The sequence below is a fragment of the Copadichromis virginalis genome, linkage group LG1 (assembly GCF_057382275.1).
Source record: "Copadichromis virginalis isolate Kocher_CV1m ecotype Utaka linkage group LG1, C_Virginalis_male_GT1.1, whole genome shotgun sequence".
NCBI classification, from domain to species: Eukaryota; Metazoa; Chordata; class Actinopteri; order Cichliformes; family Cichlidae; genus Copadichromis; species Copadichromis virginalis.
This window is the reverse complement of record NC_140618.1, coordinates 14,145,690-14,158,989: the sequence shown is the minus strand read 5'-3', so window position 1 is coordinate 14,158,989 and position 13,300 is coordinate 14,145,690. Positions and strand designations below refer to the sequence as shown.

The 13,300-nt window shown below is 40.0% G+C and overlaps 1 protein-coding gene across 2 annotated transcripts in view; it reads left to right on the top strand.

Annotated features, from left to right (window-relative positions):
- Window positions 1-13,300, top strand: part of mdga1 (MAM domain containing glycosylphosphatidylinositol anchor 1) — a 208,754-nt gene that overhangs the window by 104,227 nt on the left and 91,227 nt on the right. For both annotated transcript variants that reach the window (XM_085451770.1, XM_085451760.1), the window contains exons 5-6: window positions 10,324-10,520; window positions 12,718-12,850. In XM_085451770.1, the coding sequence (XP_085307896.1) occupies window positions 10,324-10,520; window positions 12,718-12,850 (330 nt within the window). The remainder of the gene's footprint in view (window positions 1-10,323; window positions 10,521-12,717; window positions 12,851-13,300) is intronic.

Genomic DNA, 13,300 nt, shown 5'->3' with positions numbered 1-13,300 from the left:
TTGCTACACATAATATTTCCTTTGTGTAAACTGAATAGATGCTGCTTTTAGTGTAATTACCACCTAAAAAGGTTTAATAATTTACCGGTTAGTTACTTATGGTCAGTGTAAGAGGTGGGTGATCAATTAGACTGTTGTTGTCACACTTAACCTTTCAAGATACAATGATAATAACATTGTTCAAGAAAGGCTTAAAACAAAGGGAAATCAGCTGTGTACTGAATTCATATAGGCATAAAATAAGGTAAGTCTGCATTTCAAAAGCATGTGTTTTATGAGATACAGTTTCCATGACAAATCTCTAAAATGACAAAAGATGCACTTTGTCTTTAATATCTTTAATAATGTAAATCTGTGTTGTGTTTTAACAGTGAGAGGCATCTGAGAAGAGTTTTAAAACTTCTAGGGTTGAAGTCTGAATTAGCCAGACAAAAATAGTGCTGACTTAGTTTATCGTACAAAATTAGCTTTCCTTCTCTGATATGCGTTATGTAACTTTCACAACCTAACCGCAACTTAATATAACACAACTGTGGCAAAAGTATGGACAAAAGGGAGAGCAAGTTAAACTTACGTTGGCTGTGTCCCAATTAAGAGACCGCACACTTGGAGTATATAAATGTGTATATACATATATATATATATATATATATATGTGTATACACATATACACACCCAGCACGCCCCTGCGGGCGGTTTATCCTTCAAGCTCGGGTCCTCTACCAGAGGCCTGGGAGCTTGAGGGTCCTGCGCAGTATCTTAGCTGTTCCCAGGACTGCGCTCTTCTGGACAGAGATCTCCGATGTTGTTCCCGGAATCTGCTGGAGCCACTCGCCTAGCTTGGGAGTCACCGCACCTAGTGCTCCGATTACCACGGGGACCACCGTTACCTTCACCCTCCACATCCTCTCGAGCTCTTCTCTGAGCCCTTGGTATTTCTCCAGCTTCTCGTGTTCCTTCTTCCTGATATTGCTGTCATTCGGAACCGCTACATCGATCACTACGGCCGTCTTCTTCTGTTTGTCTACCACCACTATGTCCGGTTGGTTAGCCACCACCATTTTGTCCGTCTGTATCTGGAAGTCCCACAGGATCTTAGCTCGGTCATTCTCCACCACCCTTGGGGGCATCTCCCATTTTGACCTCGGGACTTCCAGGTTATACTCGGCACTGATGTTCCTGTACACTATGCCGGCCACTTGGTTATGGCGTTCCATGTATGCCTTGCCTGCTAGCATCTTGCACCCTGCTGTTATGTGCTGGATTGTCTCTGGGGCATCTTTACACAGCCTGCACCTGGGGTCTTGCCTGGTGTGATAGACCCCAGCCTCTATGGATCTTGTGCTCAGAGCTTGTTCTTGTGCTGCCATGATTAGTGCCTCTGTGCTGTCTTTCAGTCCAGCTTTCTGGATATCAGCCACCTCCTCTATCTGCCGGTGGTACATACCGTGCAGGGGCCTGTCCTTCCATGATGGTTCCTCGTCTCCCTCCTCTTTCTTGGGTTTCTGCTGCCTGAGGTATTCACTGAGCACTCGGTCAGTTGGGGCCATCTTCCCAATGTATTCTTGGATGTTCCTTGTCTCATCCTGGACTGTGGTGCTGACACTCACCAGTCCCCGGCCCCCTTCCTTCCGCTTAGCGTACAGCCTCAGGGTGCTGGATTTGGGGTGAAACCCTCCATGCATGGTAAGGAGCTTTCTTGTCTTTATGTCAGTGGCTTCTATCTCCTCCTTTGGCCAGCCTATTACCCCAGCAGGATACCTGATCACGGGCAGGGCGTACGTGTTGATGGCCCGGATCTTGTTCTTACCATTCAGCTGACTCCTCAGGACTTGCCTGACCCTCTGCAGGTACTTGGTGGTTGCAGCTTTTCTAGCGGCCTCTTCATGGTTCCCATTCGCCTGTGGGATCGCCTGTGGGATCCCCAAGTACTTGTAACTGTCCTCTATGTGTGTATATATATATATATATATATATGTACACACACACACACATGCAGCAGTGGGTCCTTCAGTCTGTCCTCACTCTGGACACTTCTAGTTGTCACACATGGAAATCAAATGTGTGATAAGCTGCAGGATTCAAACACAAGTGTAACTTATAAATACGTGTTCATACTTTTATTACACAATCAGAGAGAAAGAAAAAGAGAGAGAGTGCAGGACAGACAGACAGGTGACAGTCTCAGGTGTATACACTGCTACAAACAGGAGGATTTAGTGTTTGTGTTATTACGAGTGCTAAACAAGAAGAGTTCCCAGATGGTACAGTGGACACATGTGTGATTCCTGTGATTAAAGCATCTTTCTTTCAGCTTAACGAGTGAACCGTCAGCTCGTTCAAATACGTGTTAAAGTCAATTTGGCTCGACACCACCGAACAGAGGCAGTAATATAACATAGCTAACATTACCAGTGCAGTGAATCCTGCTTGTGCCGTGATATTCAGGACTGCAAACCGAGCAGCATTCACTGACTTTCAGCTTGTTGTGTTTGTGGATATATGACTGACTTTAATTATGCATAAAAGCATCACATTATCTGTCAGATTAAGGACAACTATTGAACTGCGTATATTTTACAGTAAAGGCTTTAAAACCAAGTTAGTGCAAACATCGCTAATATTTGTAACTTTGCTGACATGTGGCCAACAGTAATGTTTCAATGTTCTTCGTTATTAAACATTTGCACGTAAATAAGTGACATAATATTCAGTACTTACTTTTGAAAGTTTACTCTTTGGCCGCCCCGCTTCTGCCGTCTGCCGTATTTCTCGGCAAAATTATCCACATTCACCGCTGCGCTATGAATTGTGGAATATATGGGACCATGAAGCGTGCACCGGACCACGCTTGATATTTGGGGAAATCGACGGCGCATTTGGAGTACGCATTTGGAGTACACTTCGAATTGGGACAGGCGTCGTCGCGTCACGGTGACATAATAGGTCTTTTAATTGGGACACAGCCGTTGTGTTGTTACTAGCATGAACTGTGGTAGAATTCCGGTGAGTTCAATGACCTTACGTTCTTCCACTGTCACACGTTGATGACGTATTTGGAAATCAATTTGGCTGGCACATGACAACAGCGCCACCTGCAGGAAGATTTTCTCTCTGTCTGATAGCTCGTGTTCTGAGACCTGATGACTTTTTTCCTGAGAACTGAGACCTGACATTTTTTTTTCTGAGACCTGACATTTTTTTGTCTGAGACCTGACAACTTTTTTCCTGATACCTGACGACTCTTTTCCTGAGACCTGACGATGTCCTAAAATGTACACCGTTCTATGGAGTCTTTTTGTTCTTATCCGTTTATGTATTCACTGCCCTCTATTAACCAGGAACCAGTAAAGTTTTTCCAGAATGCCGCTTTAGTATCTGGACAAGATCAACAGAAGTTGTCCAGAGTTGTTTTAATAAAGAGATTGTGCATATTGCCCCTGAGTCCAGTGTTCACCTTGAGACACAACACAATAAAGCACAAGCACTTTAATAACTTTAAGACCAGCAGCCGCCTATATTACAAGGTGTATCTCTATATATTTTCTCTATACATATTATTGCCATGGTCCACTGTTCTATACACGCAACAAAGCTAATTAAATATGCAAAAAGCATCTGCCATCTGGCCATCCCCAACAATATGCTATGGATGTGTCTGCATGGTTGAGAGGAAATTGTCTAAGTATATATACTTGCAAGATGGATGGATGCGGCTGAGTACAAAGGGCATCCTTTATCCATCCTGCTCCCCATAGATATCTTCAGAAGCCATTTACGGGGGACATAGAAGGACTTTCTTCTAAGATTCATGTGTTATTGTGACCCTGAGGAAATTGTGTGTATTGGGGTTGGTTATTGCGTACTTGTATATGTAGACGTATCACTCTGTGTGTGTGTGTGTGTGTGTGTGTGTACATACTATTGCATAACATTGTGTGAGCCTATGCAACTTTTCTTGTGTTCCTGCGTGTGAGAGATTGTGTGTTATTTTAACCCAGAGGCTAAGTGAATGAACTGTGCTTTTGCATCCTTTAACACCCTCTTTGCTGTCACTACCGCTGTGCAGTTACACTGTCGCACTCACGGTAAATAACTGTGCCCAAATTAGTCTTTTTATGGCCTAAAAGAATAGAGTCACACCATCATGAATGTTTAATACATTTTCCCAGGCTCTTTGCTGACAAAAGCATAATTAAGGCTCGCACATAACGCGCTGCCTCAACGAAAATGCACCATTTTCAGCAAATTCAAGAGTGGTAGTTTGGGAGAAGACTCATAGTGTTGTTCTTCCTAACCACACTCCTGTGCCTTGCTATTAAACCTAACAGCAGAACATGTAAACAAGTTGCTGCAGAGGTTGCAATCTTTTTTGCATTTATTGTAATTGTGGTTTAACAGTAGTTTTACGCTGACATGTATTGTGTATTGACATGATGTGTTCTTTGTGCATGTGTAAAGCAAGCGCCTAACTAAATGGTCTGTGTGTTTAAATTAGTTTACTCTCATTACTTGACTGCCAATGCTTTTTATCTTTCTGGATACGTAGGATGTTCATACTTCCAGATGAACAGAATCAACTTTTTGGGATATCCTTATCTGGATGATTGAGCATGCATGAAGGCATAATTTGTGTGTTAAAAGAAAAAAAGTGATTTATATTGTTACACTAAAAACTAAACTAAACAAATTTAGCACGGAAAATCAGAATAAATCAACCTTTACTTTCAAACATTGCATTTTAAATACAGGCAATGCTCTCGTTATTTCCAAATGTGGGCCTCGTGCATGTTTTATGCCATCTTTAAGGCAATGTCTATGAGCAGAATGCTGAATAATTGACGAGATGTGAAGCTGGATCAAACGGCAAGTCTGCCTCTGTTTGTGCCTCTCTGTATGCGCAGACTTTTCCTGCTGTGTGTGCTGCTATGAGCTTCCATTAGTGTTTGTGTGTGGTCAAAGGTATAAAAGAGTGTGTTTTCAGACCTTGTAAATACCTACAGATGTATGCAAATGTGAGCTTGACAAAAAAACAGCTCAAGTATTATTATTTTTTAATCCCTTACCTGGTTTGATGATGACTTATTGTATTGCTGTGGACTGAAATAAGCTTTTAAAATAGAAACTCAAAATTTTGCAATAATTTAATAATAAATATGGGTTTTAAAAAATTTATATTCTGTTTAATTCCATTTTTAACAATGTGTTCAAACTTTTTTGGGGGAAAAATTGTTACATGTATTAGGGGGTACTAAATCCACTACTTACCCAATCACTCACACACACAGACTCTATTGTACACTATTGTACACTCACATTCAATTGAGCCTGTCATCTTCTCTAATGGCCATCTACTCCTAGAGAGCTATTAGAGTACCGGACATGTTATTGGAAATCAAAGAGGATTTGGAGTCCAGAGCATCCTCCTGCAGGAGTAAGTACCTAGCAGAGGTCAGCTTGTTACAAAAACACACTCTGTCAACTCTGACCGCCAGGATGGATTAGTAAATCTCTGCTTCCTTTATTTTAATGGTTACTCTGGTTATTTTAGTGAAATGATGGCATGCAACCACATTTTTAATCTATGAAAGATGCATGCTGCACATGTCTGTGATGCTGTAAATTTACATTTTCCTCTTGTTATGTCTTTGTTAACTGTGTTAGCAGCTTAAATGCATTTATTAAGTGTTATTTGCCAGTAGCTTAGATCCTTGCAAATGAGACTGGAATAGATGTGTAAATCAGACTTTATAGATATAATTCATGGTAACCTTAACAGTAAGCTTAAAAGGACATTTTTAAAATTACATGTCTTTCAGTGATACTTTCAGTATACTTTCAGTAGAGTACAGGACATGTTATTGGAAATCTAAGAGGATTTGGAGTCCAGAGCATCCTCCTGCTGGAGTAAGTACCTAGCAGAGGACTTTCAGTGATACTTTCAGTATCACTATCTTAGTGGGTTTAAATTGGGTATATCTCTTTAATAATATTAGATAAAATTTCGGGTTGAGACTTCAGAACAAAAAACAGCAGTTTCTTATTTCTCAATAATAAAGAAATTTCAGCTGGAATAACTGAATCTGCTTGCTTGATCTGAAGTTTTAAAACATCGCTGAATAACCCTTTCTCAATTAACTTGTAAGTGAGATTAAGACTATGTCATAAAGGTCTGACTTTTTTCTTATTTTCAGAATTCATGTGTAACTAAAATTTATACATGAATTATGTGCTGTGTTACTCGACAAAAATCTATTCATTTTCTTCTGTTTATCCTTAACAGGGTTGCAGGGGGGCTGCAGTCTATCCCAGCTACTGTAGCTTGAGAGGCGGGGTACACCTTGAACAGGTCACCAGTCTTACACAGGGCTAACACAGAGAGACAGACAACCATTCACACTTACAAGCATCTATGGGCAATTTAAAATCACCAGTTAACCTAACACCAATTGCATGACTGAGTTGTGGGAGAAAGCCAGAGTACCTGGAAACAACATACAAACTGTGTCAAACTCAGGACCTTCTTGCTGTGAGGCAACAATGGTAACCACCACACCACCTTGCTACCTTAAATGGTAAATGGCCTGTATTTGTACAACGCTTTACTGGTCCTAAAGGACCCCAAAGCGCTTTACACACTCAGTCCAGGGCAGCTGTAGGTAGCTACAGCCGCCCTGGGGCACACTGACATAGGCGAGGCTGCTGGACACTGGCGCCACCGGGCCCTCTGACCACCACCAGTAGGCAACGGGTGAAGTGTCTTGCCCAAGGACACAACGACCGAGACTGTCTGTCGTTACAAGACGAACTGCCAACTCCTGAGCCACGACCAGATTAAAAAAAAAATTAAAGACTTAACAAGACAGATGATGAAATGGAACAAGGAAAGTGTGATCTTTCCTAGATATCATAGCTTTTAGCTGGTACCTGTTACTACTGTCTAGATTTATGAAAGAAACTATAGTTAAAGGCAGCTAATGTGGACTCCATTACTGCACATTTGTTTTTCAGCACTGTAATTATAAAATGCAATCTCACATAGTGTTTTTGGGGAAAAAAATCTCTATTCGCAGGCATCTATCCAAGCTAAGGGCCACTCTAAGAGAGAGCTAAAGGTGTCTTTGAGTCAGCACCACTGTGTGGTGTCTAAGCAGAAAACAATGCCAGACCCCCAGAGCAGAGATGTGCATTAAAAGCTGTGGCTAACAAAAGCCACACAGTGCAATTGATCTAAACTGTGTGCAAAGGCAGGACTTTGGGGAAATCAGAAACTTCATTAAAGTTTCATATTGTATTTCTGTGCACTTGCAGTTTCACCCTGTCTCTATTTACTTAAAGGCCCATACTGAGCAAAGTTAGAGTTCCCCTCTGGTTTTGCATTGCAAAAGCTTTAACAGTGCAACTGTTTTTCAGAAAAAAAATCAAAGAAGCATTGTCATTGTTTCCAAATATAAACAAAATGAACACTTTTTGTTCAAGAAATGCTTCTTTTAACATTAGTTTTGAGTTCTTGCACCATTTCTTACGTCAGGTTATGTTGATGATAGTTTGAATTATCCATATTTTCACGACGCAAACATAATGTAAGGCCATGCCAGAATATATTAACCCAGGGAAAAAAAGTATCTCTTGGGCAATATGTGTAATATAGAATCAGAATGCATGACCACACAGTGTGGACCACCACATCGACTATTTACATTTGTTTATACTCTCTTTGTATAATCTTCTCTTTGTGGCAGGCTTTCCACCTTCTCATTCAAACGGGAAATATGCAGAATGCCAACAAATCACACATTGCACTGACTCTCTGGCAGACACACAAGCACACACCACACATACTACTGGGGCATTAGTCAGCTAGGGTTCCCCTTGCGCTGCAAATGATCTGTGAAAAATATACAGAAATCCTTTGCCAGTCCTGGACAGATAAATGCACACATTCACATGCACCTATTCACAAATTCAAGTATACAAAGGTGCTAGCTCCGTTTCCAAATCTCTTTCACACACACATGCGCACATGGCAGAACCAGGAGGCAGATATCATTGATAGCTTCTCAGGTTTGAAGGCCTTTTCCTGGCAGAGGCTTCTAGAAATACTGGTACAACTCATTGTCTAGTTTCTTGCTGGGCCTTATTTTGTCTCAAGCTGTGGCTTCATAAATCACAATATCCATTAAGAGTGGAAAACCATAGAATCAGGTGAGCACTTCACAAAGCTTAGAACTACTTCACTAAAAAAACCCAACTAAAACAAACAAATGCTGTACAAAACAAGTGTACTGTATTAAAGTAAGCAGCTTAGTCAGCTCAGATTGTGTAAAAGTTGGATGAAAAAAAGTGTAGATAATAAAATGTGCAATACAATCATGTCATAAAAATGTACAACAAAGCAGGACTATATTACAGCCAGTGCATACTTTGTAGATCCACTGCAGTAAAGATATAATCCAGAAAAAAGATTTGCATGCATGAATTGTCAAGTGGCCCTCCCACAAGACTCAACTGGCAGGTAATTGGTGATTCCAGATTGACCATAGGTTCTGGCTATGAGAGTGTATCTATTATGGCTAGTACTCAACCCCTTCTCCAAACACATTAATTTGGATAAATGGTTAGGGAAATGATGGACAAATGGAGATAACTTGGGAAATAATTTTATAGCATAGAAGCATAATATTTTCTTCATTCAGTGTTTCAAGACATTGTTTTGATAAGAATTTATTTAATTAAGTTGCACGTTTCCAGTGGAATACTCAAGCGACTGCATTTTTTTTTGTGTTTGTGTTTGTTTTGTTAAATTATTTTGAAGATGATTTGATAAAACAACTGTAGTCACAACTGTTCGCATGCGGTTTAAGTGTTGTACAGATCCTGACTCACTTTTATTTCCCAAGGTATTCAAAAAGGTTACTGCACACTGTAAAGCAAGGTCCTATGATTTAGTAAACATTCCCGTGACCCTTTTATTTTAAAAAGGAGTTGTTTCTCATGCAATGTCTGCTTTATTTGTAGCCACTTCAATGCGCTTAAGTTGCCTCTGTGAGTTTATGTCTCAGTCTGCCTCTGAGCTCTAACCTTCAAACTACAAAAGTGCTCTGATGCTATGTTCAGGCAGTGCACACTTTGATATAGTTCTAGATGTGTGTGAGTGCATGCATGTGCATATGGCTGTGTGTGTGAAGCACAGCCCTCATGTGACAACGGTGCCCTTTTCAACAACAAAATCACAAATCAACCATGCTTAGCTACACATTGTTTCTCTCAAATGTCTCCAGCCAAAAATACAAATGCTTCCCTCCTTACAGCATCGCATGAGCCCTGCTGTGTTCACATCCAGTGATGTCAAGCAACATAGTCGTTACATTCGCAGCTCACATTTTTCCATAGCTTGCAACTTAAGTGTGCTGTAGGTGAGATGAGTTGACACAATAGACAGGAGGTGAAGGGCAGGAGGTGCAAAGAGAAAGAAAAAGGTGGTGAGCAGGAAGGGGAGAAGTAAAATGGAGTGGGGAGCAAAGAGAGGAACCTTTGGTGTTGGCAGAAATTGTTTCTATAATGTTTGAAGGCTGCAACAGTCCAATTAGGCTGCAAAGAATCAGAATTACACACGCACGCACACACATGCACACACACACACACCACTCTGCCCTGTAAGAGATAGAAGCAGAGAGCGAGGAGGAGAGGATAGAAAGGAAGGGATGGTGATGTGGAGTGAAAGTGGCAGTGAGTTTTGTAGAGATGGCAGAAACCAGGGGAGAGCAGCCTCTGTGCTCGTGACAGCAGCTGAAATCCTATCCACTGGAGGAAAAGGGAGACGACACTTCCATGAAGGAAATGCCCAGGAAAAATGAAGCAAGTGGGGGGAAAGGGGGATTAAAAAAATGACAGAAAAGAAATATGAAGGCGCAGTGTGCGAGAGTCACAGCAAGAGATGGAAATGGTAAACACAGAAATCTTTGGACATTTGTGCTCCTTAGAAAGTAAAATAAATAGGTGACTGTTTGGACAGCTTTGGTCAGTGTGGGTGGGCAACAAACTAGAACTGTTTGCTTTATTTACAAGTATTATTCCATATATCAGATCTCATCCCTGCTACAAATTATTGCCAGTGTTTTCCCCTGAAAAAAAAAGCCTCAAAGCCATGAAAAGCCTTTTTAACTGCAAAGGCTGTGAAGAGATTGTGATTTTATAAAACAGTATTTTGTGGTTATTTATTTCCCTGTGTGATGGAGTAGGAGCTTAATTGTGCAATTTTCTCCCTGCAGCATTATCAAAGTCTTCATAGTTTTATTGTTTTCTTCACCGTCTATTTTGCAGATCTTGATATACCAGTTCTGACAGTACACCAGACCATCAGCGACGTGCGCGGCAGTTACTACCAAGAGAAGACAGTATTCCTGCGCTGCACCGTCAACTCCAACCCTCCCGCACGCTTCATCTGGAAACGTGGGGATATGCTCATCGAGCAGAGCAAAGACAATGGAGTGGACATTTATGAGCCTCTTTACACTCAGGTACACATGTACAGCTCACAAACGCTCTGCCAGGTGTGGAGTCGCTCCCTGCTTTCTGCCCTTACCTTCCCATTTCAACCCTGTTCTTTTCTGCCATCAAGACAAAGCCTCACCCAGCTGAACGTATTTCATTCTCTCGTGATTATTAATTGAATATGTCTCACATTCAATGTTTACTTAGACAGTGTTGTGGAATTAGCGTTGATGTAAGGTTGTCATAGGAATTGAACTGTTTCTTTCTTAAACCTCTCCCCTGAAGAGCAATTATCCAATAATTCTCCACGGCAAGACTGATAAGCTTTGGATTTGCTGAAACTGTGCATGTTTTACTTGGCGTTAAAGGACTTGCAATCAATCTGTATGGCTATTTTTAACATGATTTGATTCCATGTGTATTATCAGTGACCTGTGGAGCTGTATGTATCAGACAGTTAGCAAGATATGTCATTTAGATGGATTTATTTTTATGATAGCAATAATTTCATCGTAACCTGCAACATTGTTTTGATTACATTATTCAGTGTGTGACACTATGCTTACTTTTTAAGTCAGTGTGACACTCCAAAGTGGGAAAAGCCCTTTAATGCTCTGTATTACCTCTACATAGATTACAACTAAGGCTAACTACAATTTTATGTCATATTATTTTGTGCAGTTACAGGTTATATCACAAAAAGACATTTTAATATATATATTTAAATACATAATATGTTGTGGATGCTAGTACTGGACTCTTCACCCATTGAAGGTCTAACTTACTTTTAGGAAATATGCATCCTCCATATTCAATGTTTTATGTGAGACATTCATTCATAACTGAAACATAACTTCATAATTTGAAGCAGATTTAGTTTCAAACTTTCAAAACAATATATCTCTTATTACTCTCTTTCACTATTTCATGCAACTAATATTGACTTGATTAAACTAGACAGTTGCAGCTGATAATACACATTATCAGCTGCACTATGTGTTGCTGTGGTTTCTCTGTGGTAGTCGGATAGACCTATTTTGCATAAACATTACTGAAGTAATTACTGTGAAAATACTATAAGCTACTAAATCCAAGTAAAACAACAAAAAATTACCATGGGCCAGGCATAATAGGTTCAATTAACTTTAATAACGTGGCCCTTTTTAATGACTAAAATTTTCATTAATCACTCTATGCAAACAAATCCCAAAAACTCTAGAAATATACTATGTCAGGAAGCCTAGAACATGGTAGGTACACTGGAATGCCTTAGCAAACACATGAATAATTATGTATTACATTTTTACATTGTTGTTTATAGTAGCATTATGAGATTGTTTTTCTTCCTTTCTATCAGCGTTAAGACAAGCACGCTTTTAATTAGGTTAAAATGAACTGGCCATCAAGTTGAACAGTCAGTTACTTGTTCATTTACCCAGCAATATCCAGCTGAAAAAACTGCCAAATAAACAGTCCCCAAGCTTCATCCCCAGGCTGAGCACACAATTGTTCAGTTAGTACAACTGTTCCCATTTTCTTCACTTATCAAAGCACCAGTCAGCAACAAAGCAGAGCCCCTGGAGTTCAATTAACCAGCCAGCAAAGCTCTTCTCAGGGCTGCCTAAGACACTGCCTACTGTATCAGACTCAAAGCCTTGATCTGAAAATCATCAGTGATGTTAAGAGATGTGTGACTGCTTTTGTGTGTCCAAGTCAGTGTCTGTACATCTACATGAGAAGAAGCGAGCACACTGCTGAGATTGCAAGTAGCATGCTTTCAGAAATAGAGAAGATGAACAGATTTAGTTTTTATTTTTGAACCAGATCAGTTTCATTTTCCCGATGGTTGCATGTGAAAGATATTTGGAATTTACCAATCAAATGACAATGAATGAATATTTGAAATGCTTCACTTGATAACCAGAGCGTGCAATATACAAGGGCAGGATGCGTGTGTGCATGTATCTATGTTAATATTTGAGCTTCTCTCAGTTTGTATTTAACCCGGTTCAGCATATTAAAGACTTTTGCACAAGATTACAGCCCAGTTTAAAAGAGACTGAAATAAACGCTCTGGGTTTTCAGGTTTATGGATTACGATGAAAATATGATTTTTGTTTATTATGTTTATATTAATGTTAATGTGATTAATTCTCAGATGATTCTTTTTACAGCACAATAATCCAACATGATGTTGTATGATGTCCTGTTTCTCATATTCAGGGTGAGACCAAGGTGCTGAAGCTGAAGAATCTCAGACCCAAGGACTTTGCTGATTATACCTGTCAGGTGTCAGTCCGCAATGTGTGTAACATCAAAGACAAGTCCGTCACCTTCAGGCTGACAAATGCTACAAGTAAGTTTTTTAAATTTGTGTTTCATTATCATTACAGTTCACAGAATTTGCGGGTGATACATTCCTAGAACACCCGGGAATTGTGAAAAACCACAAATTTGGGACGGGGTAAAAGAAAATGACCAATAAACTTTTACAGTTTAAACCCAAAATATGTGTTTGGGCTTTAAGAAGAACAAAACAAAAAACATGAGAACTGTATTTATTTCCAGTATTTTGTATTTCCTATGTAGTGGCAAATCCAATAAGTACATTTTTTGTGTTGGGAATTTAGTTGGGAAAAAAAAGCCTGACTGTTTTGATCAATCATGATCATGAGAAATGAAAAAGCCATGGACTAGTCAAGTCAAAAGAAAGTGTAGAACCATTAGCACCGCTTATTAAGAGATTTAAGTGTGTGCATTTATACATTTGAGCCTATATGTATACTTGTGTGACCCTGTGTGGATT